Source organism: Leptodactylus fuscus, chromosome 1, assembly GCF_031893055.1.
Source record: "Leptodactylus fuscus isolate aLepFus1 chromosome 1, aLepFus1.hap2, whole genome shotgun sequence".
Taxonomy (NCBI): domain Eukaryota; kingdom Metazoa; phylum Chordata; class Amphibia; order Anura; family Leptodactylidae; genus Leptodactylus; species Leptodactylus fuscus.
This window is the reverse complement of record NC_134265.1, coordinates 91600598-91621331: the sequence shown is the minus strand read 5'-3', so window position 1 is coordinate 91621331 and position 20734 is coordinate 91600598. Positions and strand designations below refer to the sequence as shown.

The 20734-nt window shown below is 41.6% G+C and overlaps 1 protein-coding gene across 1 annotated transcript; it reads left to right on the top strand.

Moving 5' to 3' along the window:
- The first annotated feature begins 2625 nt into the window (after positions 1-2625).
- Positions 2626-8641, top strand: PHETA1 (PH domain containing endocytic trafficking adaptor 1). Its single transcript, XM_075272820.1, has 2 exons — positions 2626-2820; positions 5618-8641. Exons 1-2 carry the CDS (start codon positions 2796-2798, stop codon positions 6451-6453), a joined length of 861 nt encoding a protein of 286 aa, XP_075128921.1. The 5' UTR covers positions 2626-2795; the 3' UTR covers positions 6454-8641.
- Positions 8642-20734: the final 12093 nt, after the last annotated feature.

The following is a 20734-nucleotide window of genomic DNA, read 5'->3' as shown; positions in this document are numbered from 1 at the left end:
AAATCCAAAGACAACAGTGCGATTTATAACATAGCACTCTGCTGGGCTGATCTGCAAACCAGTAAGTGGAGAAAGGAGGAGACAGGAGGGCAGCTGAAAACCTGAAATCAGAAAACACCTTAAGGGTGCATTCACACTGAGTAAACGCTAGCTTATTCTGAACGTAAAACACGTTCAGAATAAGCGGCGTCTAAAGCAGCTCCATTCATTTCTATGGGAGCGGGGATACGAGCGCTCCCCATAGAAATGAATGGGCTGCTTCTTTCACTCCGTGCAGTCCCATTGAAGTGAATGGGGAGTGCCGGCGTATACGGTAAGCTCTGCTCATGCCGGAGCGTACACGCCGGCACTCCCCATTCACTTCAATGGGACTGCACGGAGTGAAAGAAGCAGCCCATTCATTTCTATGGGGAGCGCTCGTATCCCCGCTCCCATAGAAATGAATGGAGCTGCTTTAGACGCCGCTTATTCTGAACGTGTTTTACGTTCAGAATAAGCTAGCGTTTACTCAGTGTGAATGCACCCTTAGGCTAAGGCTACATGTAGCAGGCAGCACTGATAAAGCACCTTGTGAAAAACCATGGCAGAAATGCTTAACTGTTTTTCCTGCTACGCTTTTCACAGAAAGTCTATGGAGGAAATTTTCTGCGTCCATTATACCTATGGGTCCATTCACACAAAGGAAAATGGCGCTTTATGTGACGCTGGAAAAAAAAAGCCTCCCATTGATTTCAATGGGTTCTGCCACCTTTTTTTAAATTCCGCTAGTGGAAAAAAAACTAGCAGAACCCATTGAAATCAATGGGAGGCTTTTTTTTCAGTGCTGAAAATTCAGCGCCAAATACAGCACCATTTTCCTCTGTGTGAATGGACCCATAGGGAAACCAACAGCTTTTCCGTAGATATTGGTCTTGGAAATCGCAGAATTTCAGCGGCACCTGTGTTTCTGCAATGTGTGGAGTGGATTCGCTAAAATTCCATCCTCTTTGAAGGGACTTTAAAATGCTGTGGTTTTAGCTATGGAGCCCCGGCTTTAATGTAAATAAATAACTAAAAACATTTAGGTGATGGGTAGTGTATATAGATGTAGCAAAATGTTTTTCCTATGACTTTTCATTGGTTTATGTGGTCTTCTGTGATAAGATATTATGCTGCGGTATTTTAACCAATTGCAGAAGTTCGGATTTCCTCCGCTACATCTGTATGTATATGTTGAATTTAAAAAAAAAGAACAGTTTGTACAACACGGAGTTTGATTTTAGACATAGTCTCTTTGACAAGGCCCTAGATATTATAGGCAAATTGAGAACAAAAAGTGGAGGTCTGACTGAAAAGATGCAAATGGAGAACTAACGGCATGAAAGCCTATTGATATCAAAGGGCCTTTTTATCAAAGATATTTTCCTTGTTCTTCTGATGCTCTGATGGATCAGTAAAGTGTGAAACATGGCACAGAGAGAATTTAGTTGTAGCAAACATTATGTTGCTGAATAACCCTTTAATGTAGACCCCCAAATTGACACCATTCTCCTACTCCCTGGCTGACAATATTATTATTATTACTATTGTTTATTTATATAGCACCATTAATTCCATGGTGCTTTACATTTGGGGGTTCACAAAAATGTACAAACAGATATGATACTAACAATGACTGACTGGCACAGCGGGGTAGAGGGCCCTGCCTGCGAGGGCTTACAGCCTATGAGGGAAGAGGGAGACAGAAGATGAGGGGAGAGACTGTTCAGATGGTGGTGCGGTGATAGTGTTATTGGAGGTTGTAGGCCTTCCTGTATAGGTGAGTCTTCAGGGCCTTCTTGAAGCCTGTGATTGTGGGGGTCAGTCTTATGTGTCTTGGTAAGGAGTTCCAGAATATGGAGGATGCACAAGAGAAATCTTGGAGACGGTTGTGTGAGGAGCGGATGAGAGCAGAGCAAGATACGATCTTTAATGTACTATGGATAAACTGAGTACTCATATGAGTGACGGTATTATTTGGGCACTGTATGGCTATATGATGAGGATGCCATCCAGCCTATGTGACTACTGTGTAGTTTCTGGATGTGGGCACATATTCCAATATAAAGAGTGCAATGGGTGACAAGCCTCCTATTCATCCCTTATAATATACATCTACAGGATAGATAAGGGATACATAAATGATCACAGGGGTCATGGCCGCCTCCATCATTCTTGACTACACAGGTGCCTAGTGTGAAGGAGAGTACTCAGTTCCTCCTGTCACCCACAAGCTGTCCCTCAAGGCTATTCATTTGTGTCATTCATGAAACCGGCTTCTGTCATACACCAGAGGGGACCTTCAGGTACAAGGGCCCTTGTGCTCCTGCAAGACCCGCACTTCCTGATATACAGCGACCAGCTCAATGCTGACATTGGAAGAAAGTAAACGTGAGATGGCACTGTCTGTGGTACATAGAGCGCACAGTGCTCACTGCAGGTAGGGGAGTATTCTCCACACACTGCCCAGCCACAGTCACCTCAGGTCCGGGGAATGACCCCGCGCCCTCCCGTGCTCTGTGTTCAGAGAGGACACGCAGGCAGAGTCCTCGCCACTAGAGGGCGGAGCTCCGGCAGTGAGCGGGCGGGCTCAGGGTGGACCAGCCATTTCCTGTCCAGGGTGGTGGAAATGTGGAGAGGGAGCAGAGCCTGAGGAGCGGACAATGGAGAGCAGAGGAAGGAGGGGGCAGAGCGGCAGTGCCAGGACTGCACACAGGGCATGAGCTGCCACACACCTGCGCTTACCTGGAGGAGGCTGTACAAAGCTATGACTGCAAATGAGCCAGGCGCCGCTGACCCTGTGTAGGTAACCTGATAGCAGTATTATATGTGATATATCTCATCCTGATGTGTATGCAGTATAATAGCAGATTGTGGGAGAGGTCCTGGCCGGACATTTCACAATCTGCTTTCTGCTGATACAGATGGAAATTGTGTTTACTGGAGTCAATGACTGATGCTTCTGTTTGCTTTGTAGTAAGACTTTGTAGATGTTTTCTGTAGTCACAGTGATGTGGGTTGCATGTATCTATATATGTGTCATATTGCTTTACGTCTGTCCATGAGATCAGATATTATTATTACACAGAATGTAGCAGTTCAGACCGCACCCAGCTCTGTACAGCTACTTAAGAGCTAATCTAACGTTATACTGCAGGTCACACTACTTGGATGTATTATAAGGAGGTACGGTATTAGTTATTGGTGAAGGATCAGATCCAGAGACTACACTGATACCTATGATAATCGGCTGTGCTGGTTGTACCGTATCGATTTGGCTCCTATCTTCTTCCTGTAGATGGGTAATATGTCTGCAGGGACTACAGCAGTGTTTGGGCCACAGACGGTATATGTGCCGCTACACTGATACCTTTTAACTTTTTGCCTAGTTCATGCAGTATATTGCTACCTGCACAGAGAGCAGCAGTGTATCCGGCGAGCAGAATAAACAAGCACATAGTAAGGCCTGGTTCATATCTGCGTTCAGTATTCCGTACGGGGGTCCCCAAACAGAATACTGAGCGCAGATGTGAACCAGGCGTAATGCTCTGGTTGTGATCCCTTACCTTTAGTTAAGAAAAGGTATAGAGCTCCTTTTAGGCTGAAGAGCCACATGGCAAATCTGATCTACATATTGCAGAAAAATACCCCCAGTGGAAATTCTGCAATTCTATCTAAAGAAAACTCTGAGGTCTTTCTATGAAAAGCAGTGCTGAAAAAAACGTGATGTGTTTTCGCTCTGGTTTTTCAAGCAGCACTTTTCTCTTTGCATTTTTCATGCGGAAACCACATGGACCCTATTATAGTCTATGGGGTCTGTGGGTTTTCTAAGGTAACCGCTTTTTTATGTGGATTAGGTTTCCATTTGGGGGGAAACTCATGCGCAGATGTGAACTGGGCCTCACATGAGTGAAAGCGTCACAAAGCATCCTGGTGATCTTTGGTCATATGATGCAGGTCATGGATAACATTGCTGTATAGCCCCGAGCTTTAGGCTTGGTTTCCACATTGAAATTTTTGAAGTCAAAAACAAAAGTGGATTGAAAAAGGGGAGTAGTACCATTAAGGGTTTGGCTACACTGGGAATTTGTCTGGGACACCTGTCTGTATCTACTGTAAGATAATGGGGACACATTGCAATCTGAAGGGTTTCTATGACCCAACTCTGTTGAAGAAAAAACAAATTAACTTGCTAATACTTGAGGTTGCAGTGAGGCTACATCCATGTAGTTAGCTGTCATGTCGCGGGACACAGTGATCTCTTGATTTCTCCTGCAAATTCCAGATATATAAAAAAATGTTATTGATTTTTACAGACCTAAAATATTCGTTTTTTTTTCCCATGATGTATCAGTGGGGATCTAACACTGTACCCACCCGATCAACTGTTTGAAGAAATTTCAGCGATCAGATGAGAACTACAAACCTTTCCCCTGCTTACTAGGCACAGCACAGTACATTAGATCATTCCTCCCCCACTCAGTACCATTGATTCTCAGCACACATCCCATATCACATAGGGTGATAAGTACTGCCTGTAATGTACATCATTTATTCTGCATAAAGATTTGGTCACACTTCTGTTATTCAGGGTACACAGATGAGAAAGCAGAACTCTAATGTAAAGCAAATCCAAGGCAATATTTTTATCTCCCCAGTGTATGGCGACATTTGAATTCCTCATTTTTGATGGGTGTGTGTTCTCCGTAGTCTCAAAGGGTAGCAAATGGTTATATAGATTTTGTCCATAGTTGATCTGTTTCTTTGTCAGAAAAAGGTCAACAGTTTTTAATTTATTTTTTTTTAACCAAATTGCTATACTTAATAATGCCTTGTGAAATACAAACAACATGGACGACATCTATGTGCTGTGTTGCTTTCACAGACCATTGCCCATGGAGAAAAATGGATTTATGCAAACCCATCTTAATTAATAGGTAGAGATGAGCGAGTACTATTCGAAACTGCCGTTTCGAGCAGCACGCTCCTATTAGAATGAATGAACGCAGCCGGCGCGTAGGCGGTTAAGCGGCCGGACGCCGGCACAGGCTGTGTGCCGGCTGCATCCATTCATTCTTATGGGAGCGTGCTATTCGAAATGGCAGTTTCGAGTAGTACTCACTCATCTCTATTAATAAGACTGTGTCATGAAAAACCATGCATGTGAGTAAGGCCCACTGGGTTCACACAAGCGCTTGAGGTATGTTCGGGGATTCAGTTCCCATCTCCGCACTTTTCACCCTTTTCGAGCGCAAACTACACAGACCCCATTATAGTCTATGGGGTTTGCAGGTTTCCTAAGGTAACCACTTTTTTATGTGGATTAGGTTTCCATTCAGGGGATCCCCAAGCAGATTCCCTGCACAGAAACCCATACACAGATGTGAACCTAGCGTTAGACAAGACCATTATTGAGATTGGGTGTTTCAAGGAATGGCTGTTTCAAATAATTGCCCTGACTACTGCGTAGTGTAATAGGGCCTTAATGCAGACGGTGTAATCTGTGTGTTGCTGCCTATTATCTTAGTAGATAACTTCGTTTATTAGTGTTGTCACCTTTGCAAAATATGTGGTTATGATTTGTTGTTGTATATTCTAGGGCTCGACATACGCAAAGACATGAAGCTGAACGAGAGGAACTTGGTGTATTATGCCAACTGCAACTCGCCAATAGACAAAAGTGGCTTCCTATACAAAAAAGGGGAACGCAATGCCTCATACCACAGACGTTGGTTTGTGCTGAAGGGTAACATGCTCTTTTACTATGACAATCAGGAAAGTCGAGAACCAGTGGGAGTTATTATACTGGAAGGAAGCAGGGTGGAACTATGCGAGTCCACAGAAGAGTATGCCTTTGCAATTAGATTTGGCTATTCCAAGTCCCGTGCCTATATTCTTGCTGCAGATAGTCACAGTACTATGGAATCCTGGGTAAAGGCTCTCTCTAGGGCAAACTTTGAATATATCAGGCTTGTGGTGAAAGAACTGCAACAGCAACTCATGGAAATGCGTAATGGCCAGGCCTCTTCTAATGGCACTCCTGTTTCTGCGGATACAAGTCCTAGTCTCCCATGGCCAGCTTTGCCTAATATACAGGATAGGCCAGTTCTAAAGGACAATGGCTGTGCTCAGTGGAATAACAGTATGGCCGACATGCCAAATGGCTTTGCCTGTACCAATGGACCACATTGCAAAGATGCAACGTGGCTGTTAGATGGAGACTCGGGAAACCAAGTCCAACGCCAGTCTTTGGCACCTGACCAAAATCTGCAGGGTGGTACAAATGAGCCGTGGGTATCTAATGAGGTTACTGAAGACCGATACAGCTTCACAAAACTTCACGATTTCTTTGGGAAAGAAATTAAAGAACTGCGAACACAGTGGACTAAAAGTTTCCATGAAAAGTCAACGTGTGGAATGAGAGATTCTGAGTAATAGCTGGATCTATTCTGTGAAGAGGCTTAAAATACAATTGTCTTAAAATTCGTTTGCTCCTCCCAAAGAGCACTTATGTTTACTGCCTATTATCGAGAGCTTAATGTTCTCTTTGTAGCTTTCTTTGTGTGCAGATTCACAGTACACATGACAGATAGTAATAAGATCTGTTTTATCAAAGCACTACTTCAGACTGTTGCACTTGAATGTCATCCATGTCGCCAAGAAAAGGCAATGACAATAAGCAATGTTTTTAGATTTCAAAATATTGGTTTTAACGTTGCAGAAATGTGTTAGCACAGCAATCTTTTATGTTAGCACGCTGTACAAAGCTATAAGAGATTGTGTTTCTGTGGCTTTTTTAACTATATGTTATATCAGGGTTGGACAAAGTTCCAGGAGCCAGGTATCCAATGCACAAAGAAATTTGCAACTGGTACGTAACTTTTTAGATTGTTTTCTATTGATGTTCATAGAATGTCAGTATTTTACGGTTAGTACTTCATCCTTTACAAGGGTTTTTTAAGTTCACACTAGAGATAGGCCATCTATATCTGGTGGGGGGATACACTGATCATTGAGTTGTTTGACGGGACTGTGATGATCTTATGGATGCTGCAATCTTTTTTTATTTCGTTGCATTTCATCTATAGTGTAGCACTGAATTGGGCAAAGCTGCAATACCCTGCCATTACTATATAGATAGCCTGCAGTGTAAATAATAAAGAGGATGCAGTGCTAACACGAGCGCCGTAGCCCCTTTAAATAGCTGGGGGTGCTGAGAAGTGGATCCCACCGGTCTAATTGCAATGGCCTAAGGCAAAGCATTTTTTTCATGTCCCTTTCCTATACCATTAAATGGAGCTGTAATCATAGCGGTGGTTACTAATGTGACGATTGCTTCATTATAATGCTCTTCCCATCTCTACAAACTGCCTAACATATAAGCACAATTGCAGTGTCCTTATGTATTAAACCCTGTTGGAACACAGTAAAAAAACCCCGTCCATTACTTTTCCCCACTATAGTTAATAGAAATCATGTGTACTTCTGTTACACATCTGTGGCTTCTGCAATTTCATCAGAAGTGCTGACTCGCAGCAAACTGGTACATAGTTTTATGCTTTCGGTGGTGAAGTTTTATGGTGGGTGCTAGATCTGTGTTATTTACATACCTATCACTATCATCTATGATATAAGAAGCCGTGTGTCCTGATGTGTTGTAGTCCGCACATGGTGACTATAGCTGACATCTCTGATAACCAGTAGGACTTTAGTTTTGGAGCTGGGGATCTTTTCCTCACTTTGAAGCCAATGGATTGAAGTTGTTGTGCAACGTTTATGTCTTTTGGCTGCATCAGGTTGCACACGAGACTGATGGATTTCAGCGGAGCCATCTGTTACAAGTACTGTCTGTCAAGGAAAACACGGTCTCTGGATTTACATCTCACCCTTCAAGCAAAAAGAAATGTATGTTTGTTATTGAGTATGGACTAGATCTTTCATCTTTTGTGATTTTTGTTCTGCTACATGTTACTACCTTTTTTTTAATTAAGAATCCTATTGGTAAATCTGTCGCCTTGTGGTTTGGATAAAGAGCCAACCTTTTACCACATACGTGCCATATTTAGGGTTCATTCACAACTTGTAGCGTGCAATAAAATGTATGTTTAATGTGATTTTATTATTTTTAATATGTCAGAAGGTCAAAGGCTTTTTACTGCAGAGTATCACAGTATCAGAAGATAGGGTCTAATTCACAAAGTGGTATCCCATACTACGGCTGTATAAATAATCCAATATTAAATTACATTAATACTTTTTACCTGAAGACTGTTCTTGTCCAGTTCCATCTTGTAAGTCCTACGACACTAGAACATCCTGGGAATTGTGTGTATTTGTACATGTAGAAATCCTTATGCTGTTTAATATAATCTGTTTACTGATACATAGAAAACTATGTCTGGGGATGGTTGAAGGTAGCATTTACTGCCTCACTTTGTGTGAAATGATGACTTGAGCAGGACATGTTCTCCACATCAATAGAGACCTAGTATGTCAGAATATACACAGTTACGTACGGTACACAATGTTTTATGAACTTGGCTTCGTTGACCTAACCTGTCCTCAGCTGCAGCTCTTTCAAACAGTAAGGGTCTTAGTAAAAAAATAAAGAAATAAATATTTAATGACCGTTTCAATACATTTTAAAGAATTGTCTCTGCATAGGTAACCACTTTCCTACTGCAGCGACTGATGTGATCAGCTGATCATTCCAGGTCACACTTCCTGCAAACAGCTTATTTTGCTGGGGAGAAGCCATGGCCAGTCGGGCATTTCCTCTTCCTCTGGAGTGGCCAATGCAGGGTAAATGTAGTATATCTGGAGGATATTTAGATTCCAACATGAACTGCTCAGATCCATCAGTGAGTCACTTATACAAAATGCTCCTCCCTTCGGGCTCATAGAAGATCCCCTTCTCTCGTGTCCATATATACTAATAGGTTGTATGGATAGAAGTTGTCTTCATGACCTAACCTGCCCTAGTTGGTTTATCCCATTAGCTCTTGGACATACTTGGTGTTTGTGTGAATTGTGATCAGTGGCCGCCTCTGGTCACACAGATCTTGTGAAAACTATAGATTCTAATGAAAAAAACCTTTAGTATCCCATTATTCCAGGAGGTGGTTGGTCAAGCATCCCTCATCAATATAAGTCTGGTCGAAATTTCAAAAGTAAAGTGACCTATCCGATGATTTCTACTGCCCTACCAAGGGCTGATGGCCTACCCTGCTCGTACAGCATGATTGACAGCTTCCCTTGTATCAGTGTGTCAGTCATCCTGTGTGGGTGGGGAGAGCAGGACTCTCACAGTCTCTCTTAGGAGTTCTGTCAGGATTTAATCTAATTTTTACTCAGAGATCCAGCTCCATACCTTATAACCCTATATGTAACAGAGCTCTCCTCTTCACATAGGGCAGCAGAAATCTCTAGGTTGGCAGTAAATATTAAATAAATGTTATCAAATCATCGAGAGAACGGTTATTGGTCACAAACTGCTCTATAGACATGCATGTTGAGTTCTTGCATGTTATTGTAGTGGGGGGATAGATGCAACCATACTGGCGACAGCATAAAGCCGACCCTAGCTCACACGTTTCCCACTACAGGCCTCAAGGAGCGGTCAGGCAACTCAGTATTTGACTTTTTTTTTTTTTACAAAACTGGAACATCGATGGACTACTCACCATCTACTTTCCATGTGTATGTTTTGCGATTTAACATTTAAGATGAATTTTCCTTGCAAGGGATGTTTTATCCATGCTGACCGGGTGCCATAAAGTAAGCTACTGTGGTGATGAGCCTGCAGCTCTTAGGATTTTCCAGGTACTTTAGGTTGCGCCAAGGATATCTGCTAACACCTTAATGGAGTATATTGGAGACTTCCCAAGCAAGATAGGATCTTTAAAGTGGGCCTAAACATGTATCACTATTTATACACAGTCCCATACTATACAGCAATCACCCATGAAATCCATTTAGCATTGCCGTTGCTTGGGTTATGATGGTTGGCAATGCATAAACACACGTTTCCTTGGCATATAGATGAATGAAGACTTGATAAATATCTCCTCTGAGTACAGTTTTTCGCTTGTCTTATGTTTCCACACAGGATGTCTACAGATGTGTGCTGTGACTGATCACTTTAGTATCCAGGATAGTGAATACTTTGCCTTCCTTCTCCATTTATGGTTTGGCTTATAATCTACATTTCCTCATGTAATGTTTTATGTTTAAACATTTACATTCCACAAGTAACTAAAAAAATGTTACCGTATATATTGTACATTCCTTCAGTCAAATAAATTCTTTTTTAAAGAAAGTACTTTTATTTTCTTTATGGACCAATTGGTATTAAGAAATAAGGCTTTTATTACATTTGGATTTTCTCACATTCTACAACAAATAGGGCATACTGTAGTTTTGAAGGCATGCCCTGAAATAAATGCAGATTTTCTGTAGGTGTGAATCGGGGTTTGTAAAATATCCCTCCTTTATATCGTCCCAGATTAGACAGGCAGTCTGACAATGTGCCAGATTGATCACAGCAGCTGAGGCAGGAGGATAAATCTGGCACATCTTAAGACCTAATGCACACAACTAAATGTACAGGCCAAGTCTCTCGCAATGGGGGTTCAGTGCTCTGTTACGATGTTTATAGAGCAGGTCCTGTCTTGCTGTGTGGTATAGAAACAAAACCCCACATTTAAGTCAATGGGTATGGATGACTGTTGTTCAAGCCTTTTTGCTATGAAATCGATTCCCAGTCTGGGTGCACACTTAGTCGTGTGCATGTAGCCTCACACTGTACAGTAAGATTTTATGGCTTTTTAGTTGGCTGGCTTTGAGTCAGAATTTTCTAGCACAGTTACGCCACATTCAAACCATGTCATATTTTTTAGACAATCCACACCCACATTTAAAAAAAAAAAAAAAAAAAAAAAAAAAAAGGTTTTTGGCCTAATAAAATGCATAAAGATGCAATATGTTTACACAAGTGTCTATTGGTAATCATTCGTATAAATCTGGGCCTCTGTATTTTAGTGCCAATTTTGGAATCTGAAATATAAATAAGCCACAAATTTACCAAGTCTGAATCTGATGTTATATACTAAGTTAGGTCACACACCATTGGTGAACACTTCTGAAGTGTACAGGAACCAGGTGCACATCCAAACCCCCTCAACACCTCCTGTCGCCTCCAACTTCAGAACATCCATTGAATCCACTCCTTCCTAACCCCTGAAACAACAAAGGTGCTAGTCCATGCCCTCATAATCTACTGCTTAGATTACTGTAATACCCTTCTCCATGGCCTCGCAACAAATACTCTAACCCCTTCCAGTCCACCTTTAAACTGTACTGCTCGCTTAATACACCTCCCCCTTAATACACCTTTTGTGTACTGTATGTAAACCCTCAAATGTAAAGCACCATGGAATTAATGTAATAATGTACAGCACCATGGAATTAATGTAATAATGTACAGCACCATGGAATTAATGGTGCTATATAAATAACCAATAATAATACTAAGAATACTTGGGAAACAGGAAGGGGAATTGAGGATGGAAACAAATGCTCATCAAGAACAAAAACTGCCCTTCAGTTCCAGCCAATAATTTTACATATATATACAGTCCTATGAAAAAGTTTGGGCACCCCTATTAATCTTAATCATTTTTTGTTCTAAATATTTTGGTGTTTGCAACAGCCATTTCAGTTTGATATATCTAATAACTGATGGACACAGTAATATTTCAGGATTGAAATGAGGTTTATTGTACTAACAGAAAATGTGCAATATGCATTAAACCAAAATTTGACCGGTGCAAAAGTATGGGCACCCTTATCATTTTATTGATTTGAATTCCCCTAACTACTTTTTACTGAAGCACAAAATTGGTTTTGTAACCTCAGTGAGCTTTGAACTTCATAGCCAGATGTATCCAATCATAAGAAAAGGTATTTAAGGTGGCCAATTGCAAGTTGATCTCCTATTTGAATCTCCTCTGAAGAGTGGCATCATGGGCTACTCAAAACAACTCTGAAATGATCTGAAAACAAAGATTGTTCAACATAGTTGTTCAGGGGAAGGATACAAAAAGTTGTCTCAGAGATTTAACCTGTCAGTTTCCACTGTGAGGAACATAGTAAGGAAATGGAAGACCACAGGGACAGTTCTTGTTAAGCCCAGAAGTGGCAGGCCAAGAAAAATATGAGAAAGGCAGAGAAGAAGAATGGTGAGAACAGTCAAGGACAATCCACAGACCACCTCCAAAGAGCTGCAGCATCATCTTGCTGCAGATGGTGTCACTGTGCATCGGTCAACTATACAGCGCACTTTGCACAAATAGAAGCTGTATGGGAGAGTGATGAGAAAGAAGCCATTTCTGCACGTACGCCACAAATAGAGTTGCCTGAGGTATGAAAAAGCACATTTGGACAAGGCAGCTTCATTTTGGAAACAAAAATTGAGTTGTTTGGTTATAAAAAAAGGCGTTATGCATGGCGTCCAAAAAGAAACAGCATTCCAAGAAAAACACATGCTACCCACTGTAAAATTTGGTGGAGGTTCCATCATGCTTTGGGGCTGTGTGGCCAATGCCGGCATCGGGAATCTTGTTAAAGTTGAGAGTCGCATGGATTCCACTCAGTATCAGCAGATTCTTGAGAATAATGTTCAAGAATCAGTGACGAAGTTGAAGTTACGCCGGGGATGGATATTTCAGCAAGACAATGATCCAAAACACCGCTCCAAATCCTCAGGCATTCATGCAGAGGAACAATTACAATGTTCTGGAATGGCCATCCCAGTCCCCAGACCTGAATATCATTGAACATCTGTGGGATGATTTGAAGCGGGCTGTCCATGCTCGGCGACCATCTAACTTAACTGAACTTGAATTGTTTGTCCAAAATACCTTTATCCAGGATCCAGGAACTGATTAAAAGCTACAGGAAGCGACTAGAGGCTGTTATCTTTGCAAAAGGAGGATGTACTAAATATTAATGTCACTTTTCTGTTGAGGTGCCCATACTTTTGCACCGGTCAAATTTTGGTTTAATGCATATTGCACATTTTCTGTTAGTACAATAAACCTCATTTCAATCCTGAAATATTACTGTGTCCATATATATATATACACACACACACACACACACACACACACACACCAGAACCCCCAGCATGCCACATCTTATATAAGACAAAGCTGCAATCGATACTTCTGTATACCCTATATCGTTAGCTGTTAAGATTTTATGGCATACATGCTTTAAAGGAACGTGTCACATGTAAAATGCTGTCAGTCTGCAGGCAGCATGTTATAGAGCGGAATAAACTTAGCAGAATGACATATGGTTGTGGAAAAGATTCATTATAATGAATATAATCTTTCTATACTGAGAAGTGAAGGAGTCTGTTTAGTTCAAGATGCACAAATGATTTTAATTTGGGCTAAATAGAGGCTGTATTGTATAGTAAGGAACTAGTGCTGGACATGTCCTTCATCTTGTTTACTATTACCCTGAAACTGACCTGGGCTTTTCTCTGTACGTGACCTTTGGAGCAGAACCTAATGCTTTTATTCATGGAGGTGGTCCTACTAGTGACAGCCGCCCCTCTATAACTGTGCATACAATCACAGATAGGTCATTCTACATAGAAAGAGCAGAGGTACCAATGTGCATATGACAAGCTTCATTGAATCCTTTTCACCAGCCTATACATCAATCTGTACCGCTCCTTCTATTCTATAACATGCTGCATAAAACTTGGACAGGATATTTTAATGTGACAGGTTTGCTTTACATTTAAAGGGAGTTTTAAGTATATACCGTTTCCCCTAAAATAAGTCATCAAAGTAAGACATAGCAGAGGTTTTGTTGCATTGCCTAATATAAGGCACCCCTGAAAGTAAGACATCCCCCAACAATAATAATCTTTCTGCGCAAAGATTGCATGAAGAAAAACATTGCAGCCGGCTGAACACTGTGTGATGTTCCGTGTGCACAGGTATGCTGGCTGTTGACACCGCTGCAATATATTGTATCCACTGTTCCTTTGGCTGTAGGATGAGCTGGGAGATTCCCGCTGTGCATACACTAAGCATCGCATGCGGCGGGGGGTTCATTCTCCCAGCTCATCCCACAGCAGCAGGAACAGTGGATACAACGTACGGTATCACAGCAGCAGCAGCAGACGGCTTTCCTGTGCACACGGAGCACTGCATACAGCGTTCAGCCGGCTGCAATGTTTTTTTGTTTTTTTTTCATACAATCTTTGCACAGAAAGCACATCTCAGCGTAGTGCAGTGGTGGCAGCAGCACAAAAAAATAAAATAAGACATCCCCTGAAAATAAGACACAGCATATATTTAGGACCAAAATTTAATACACGGTCTTATTTTCTGGGAAACACGGTAGTTCACATTTAGCCCGTACTAGTGCATTGTCCGGCTATTTTATGAGTAATTTTCCACATCGGTATATTTTTTCAATGTCTATCAAACTAATGAGATGTTCCAGACTACCAAGCTCAGTGCAGTCTGTGTATTGTATGCTATGCAGTGTTACTGTCCACCCTAATCTGAATGAACACTAGAAGGGATTATATCTGTGGAATGGCCAAATGGATTTGGACAAACAGAACACTAAAATGCTCATATACATCATTTTCATCAATTGAAGCGTGCAAGAGATTCAGGGTTTTGGACTCCTGCCAATTGGCTGATTGAAGAACTGCACCATATATTGTATAACAGCGCTGCTTTGTATCGCAGCTCAGTTCTGTTCCCTTGAGTGGGCCTGAGTTGCATTAAGGCCATGTGACTGGCGAATATGACATCACATGGCCTGTAAAGCAGAAGCGGTTCTCAGAAAATACTGCTACTGCTTCAAACAGATGATCCATGTTGGACCTTGCAGCTTATCTGCTACATGTGGCCTCACCCTCAAAGTGGTTGTCCATGATTAAAAAAAGTATGGCTGCTTTTTTCTACAAACAGTGCCACACTTGTCCATATGTGGTGCCTGGTATTGCATCTTAGATCCATTTACTTTACTGAAACTAAACTACAATACCAGACACAACCAGTAGACAGCTATGGCGTTCTTTCTAGAAGAAAATAGTCACTGATGTACTGTAACAAGGAAAAGAACAGACCAGGCACAAAGAAGTATCAAGTTCTATATTTAGTGTCTTTTACATAATATTTGAATCTTTAGTTGTTAAAGTATTTTTTGTAATTTATTATACAAAGGGGATACAGTACATGATCCTTCTTATCTGACTACCCTAAGTGCTTAATTCAATCCTGTAAAATACAGACATCCCAATTTACACACAACACTAGAACGTAATGAGAATCTTAAGTGTTGCCCTAAGACAAAAATACTTCCATCAGAGCTGCTGTGGGTTATACTTCTACACTTCTTAAATCAGATTGTAACTGCAATTCACTCCTGTATGAGGTTTATATTTCATTTTGCCCTGCAAAACAACCTTATACTACCCTCAGGTACCAAGATGCCCTCTGCTGATGGTTTTAATAATAGAAGGAAAAAAATAAGAGGGATATAACTCCTAATACTTGGGGCCCGTCTCATGCCTTTACAGCAGTCTTTAAAGGGGCATTCCCAACTGGCTTGTTCAGCAACCTGCATGCTGTATGCTCTGTTCACTTCCTGGTTTTCTCGGTACATTGGTGGGCGGGGTTTCACTTGCTCTGCTAGATCCCTTCATAGCAGTCAGTAATGAAGGATTGGTTATAAATGAATTATCACAGTATGAAGCTGATGTAGAAGCTGATGTAGCAGAGCTGGATTTGAGTTGGTTTGCAATACATACAGAGGTAAGGGACTCCTTATCTCAGCCAAATTCAATTAAACCAACTGATAAGTGGAAGAGCAGGAGATAGACAGCTTAGAAATACCGGAGCTCTCACCTCCCCCCTCCCCTATCTGAGAGCAGGAGCTCTGTTACTTGTCTGTGGCAGAGACATACACAGCTCAGAGCTGCTCCCAGCACTCAGCTCCCCCCTGAGAGCAGGCAGCTACGTCACTTGGGGACTGAGCAGACAAGCTCAGCACCAGGCCCCTGGTTATGGAAACAAGTGTGTAAACAATGAAGTGAATAAATTAACCCCTTCCCGACATGCGCCGTAATAGTACGGCGCATGTCGGGTCTGTAACTATGGCGACCGCCCGGGAGCCGGGTGGCCGCCATAGCCGCTAGGTGTCTACTGCTTTAAGCAGTAGACAACCGGCTCTCATGCCTCCGATCGGTCCCTGGACCGATCGGAGGCATTAACCCCTCCGGCGCCATTTTGCCCAGGATCGCCGGCTCCTGGAGCATGCTCCAGGGCTGACGTCCCGTTGCCATGACAGCCGGGAGCCTGTACAAGGCTCCAAGGCTTGTCTGCAAATCCTCTCTTTTGCAGGCTGGTCTATGCAGCCTGCAAAAGAAAGGATGATTTTTTGCAATGCATTGCAATGCATTAGCATTGTAATGCATTGCATTAGTGATCAGACCCCCTGGGGTTCAACACCCCTAGGGGGTCTAATAAATGCAAAAAAAAATAATTAAAAAAAAAGTAAAAAAAAATTATAAAAAGTATTAAAAGTTCAAATCACCCCCCTTTCCCTAGAACACATATAAAAGTAGTTAAAAACTGTGAAACACATACATGTTAGGTATCCCCGCGTCCGAAATCGCCCGCTCTACAAATCTATAAAAATATTTTTCCTGTTCGGTAAACGCTGTAGCGGGAAAAATAGTTGAAAGTGCCAAACCGCCGTTTTTTCACTGTTTTGATTCTGATAAAAATTTGAATAAAAAGTGATCAAAGCAATAACATTTCCCGAAAATGGTAGAACTAAAAAGTACACCCGGCCCCGCAAAAAAAGACGCCCTATGCATCCCCATACACTTACGTATAAAAAAGTTACGGCCATCGGAATATGGCGACTTTTAGAAAAAAATTTTTTTAACACAGTTTTGGAATTTTTTTAGGGGTCAAAATGTAAATAAAACCATATAAATTTGGTATCCCTGGAACCGTACCGAAACACAGAATATAGGGGACATGTCATTTTGGCTGCACAGTGAACGCCGTAAAACCAAAGCCCGTAAGAAAGTCGCAGAAATGCATTTTTTCTTCAAATCCACCCCATTCTGAATTTTTTTCTTGCTTCCCAGTACATTATATAGAATAATTAATGGTAGCATCATGAAGAAAAATTTGTCCCACAAAAATTAAGACCTCATATGGCTCTGGGAGTGGAGAAATAAAAAAGTTATGGAGTTTAGAAGGAGGGGAGTCAAAAACGAAAAACGAAAATCAAAAAATGCCATCGGCGGGAAAGGGTTAAGATAGCGGCCAAACAAAGCAGTTTTGATAAAGCAATGTATTTAGGAAATGTTTTAAATCCACATAAACTAGCAGTATAGATAGGATCCTTGTGATGGGACAACCCCTTTAAGACTCATGGCATTGTATATTAAAATATAAGGAGGACTGCTAAGCATTTTTAGCTAAGTAAGGACTTTAGTGAGAGTACTCAACTTTTCTTTAAGTATTCCTGCACATGTCCACACTACAACTCCATAGTACCCCTGGGTTATTCGGAGCCATAATACAGCATACGTAGAAGTGTATAAGGGAATAGTGTGTTTTGAGGCAAGCCCCATTGGACACGGTTATGAAATAATTCTTCCCTAGATTTGTGGCTAAAACGCCAGAACATCTCTGCAGAGCTGTATTCACATGAATGTATGAAAAATACTATTTTATATGTGGCCAAAGTCCATATAGCCACAGAGAAGACTGAATTGGAGACCATGCAAGAATGTATTACCTGTAATGTGGACTAATGTAGTGTAAGCTGTCATTATTTCCATATGAACCATGGGCCATTTGGATAAATAATGACATGAATTATAACATGAGCTTCTATGGGCCCATCTACATTCAGTTGTTCACAAGCACAACACACGGGCTAAACATGCAACTGGGAGAATAAGGCCTAATATTGGTGCATGGGTGACAAGCGATAAATGGGACTGGGTCCCTTATTATTGATAATTTGTGATGGCAGAAGGGAACTTTGGAAGATGATTATTTAATCATATAACATTTCACATTTAAGGAAAGGTATTTACATACTCATCAATACTTTTATCATTATTTTATATGGACTGTGCTTTACTGCCATCTAGTGGAGTACTGCAGTGTTTCTTTTCTCGTTTTAGTACATTATAACACGTCTATGCTAATAGCCAAAGCAGCTCAAAATTGTGGCATACATTTTTGTTGCATCATTGCTCTAAGGGGTGGGGGCTCTAAAATACACCAGACTCATAAACAGTAACCCAGAATTACTAGTAGTTAGATACAAGCAGTCTGTAAATAGGGCCTGGTGCTGGATGATAAATCTGACATATCTTTACATCATCTAGTCTAAATTTTTACCACCTTTTTATTGGCTTAATTTGAGCCTTAATTTTACGACAGAATTTTGGCGTGTTTTATGCCTCGCTCTCTTTTCTGAGACACCACACCAACATGTATAGAAAGGCAAAATTTTTTTGCCCAAACTAGATGCACTTCATTGTGCCAAAGGTGTGCAATAGATGTACTACAAACAGACCAGTGTCTAGTCATAACCACAGTTGTAAATCTGGGCCTATGTGTGATATGTACAATATTTTTTCTATTTTTAGTTTTGTGTGTCTGCAATATGCCACCCTTACATAGGACAACATACTGAAGTAAGAGATCTAGTTTAATATTTACAAAAGTTGTAAGGTTTTTTGGCCACAATATCACAATAAGCAGAATACATGTTAAGCAGAACGTATATATCAGTGATGCAGGTACCGTTTTTTTCCCCAAAATTTGGGGGGAAAAGAAGGGTGCGTCTTATAGTCTGAATGTGGCGCCTGGCATCCGCTGTAATAGAGAGGCGGAAGCCGGCAAGTGATAGACGCCGGGGCCTGAGACATCGCTGCGCTCCTCTGCCCTGCATGAAGCCAGCAGCGGCAGGGGCTCCTCCGTGCCCCCGCCGCTGGCTTCATGCAGGGCAGAGGAGCGCAGCGATGTCTCAGGCCCCAGCGTCTATCCCTCCCCGGCATCCGCCTTTCTAGTACAGCGGATGCCGGGTCAGTATCGGTGGCCTCTTCTCCCCCGGGGCCGGTCCCCACCGGCCCCGTACCTGTGACGTTGCAGGCCGGCTCCTGCGCGGCGATATCGCAGGAGCCGACCTGTTCGGGTGACAGCCGGGAGCCTAATGAGGCTCCCAGGCCTGTCATGGCTATATTAGTATTGCGGCTGGTCTCTATGACCAGCCGTAATACTAATAGACAGAATGTCCCATAGACGGCAATACAGTTGTATTACCGTCTATGGGACTTGCAATCAAGTGACCGCAGGTTCAAGCCCCCGGGGGGGGAATAAAATAGTTAAAAAAAAAAAAGCTTTAAAAATATATAATAAAAATATAAAATAAATAAAAGTTCTAAATCACCTCCTGTTTTTTTTTCAATACAAGGTGATCTAAGAAATAGACATTCCCCAAAATGGTATAACTAAAAAGTACATCTGGCCCCGCAAAAAAAAAACGCCCTATACATCCCCGTACAGCTGCAGGGTCACCTGTCAATGTGGCCTTGCAGCTGTTGCAAAACTACAACTCCCATATATTAAATATTTTACCAGTTTTTGCTTCAAAATTTTTTTTCCCTATTTTCCTCCTCTAAAACCTAGGTGCGTCTTATAGTCCGAAAAATACGGTAAATACCTAAAAAGGAAATTAGTTCCTTTAATTTCACAATGTATTACATAACCAGTGACATGTATGTATAAGGCCAGAGAGAAATAGATGTAAAATTAATGTAATTATTTGCACACTTGGACATAAAGGGAGTCTGTCAGTCAAAAATGACCTTCAGCCGCCCCATAGGATCACGCTATGTGGTGGGTGGAGCTACACACTAATTTAGGGGTGGAGCTAAATGACAGGTTGCATGTGAAACCCCGCCCACCAATTGACGCAAGAAACCAGGAAGAAAGAAGATTTTACAGCAGTGAAGACTGGTGAGTATGCGACGTGGGAATATCCCTTTAAGTCTCCCATTCAGCTTCATATCATCCCTTCCCCCCACCCCATATCCTCTGGTACATATGCCTGATTCATAGAGCTAACAAGAAACTATAACAACCCCTATAATATAAGTTTAACCTAAAAGGGAGTCTTTTAGTTCCAAAATGTCTCCAAAACTAATAATACTGCAGTGTAGGGGCTTTTAAGTCGAGCAGAAACATACTGCTGTCGCCTCAAATGGCTGAAGCAATGCAGAGATTATCAAGTTTTTATACATATGCCAACCAACCTGTAACTGCAATGGGGTTGGCCTCCATCTGCCTACATGCTATCATGTTGCACCTGCAAATGTCACTCTTGGCTAAAGAAATAGAGTGAGGCAATAATTTCAGAAGAAACAGTCTGTAGGCAAACCTGGTAAATCAGGCCCCACCTCTAGTGCACTTACAGGATGATTTGCATATTCATAAAAAGATAATAAAAAAATAATAATTTGTTCTGCATTGGTTTGCGGCCACACTTGTTTCTGTTCCTATTAAAGGTCCTTTACCTTGCACTATAATTAGTTTTGCAACCATTTTGGACCTGACAGACTTCCTTTAAAGAGGTTGTCCGG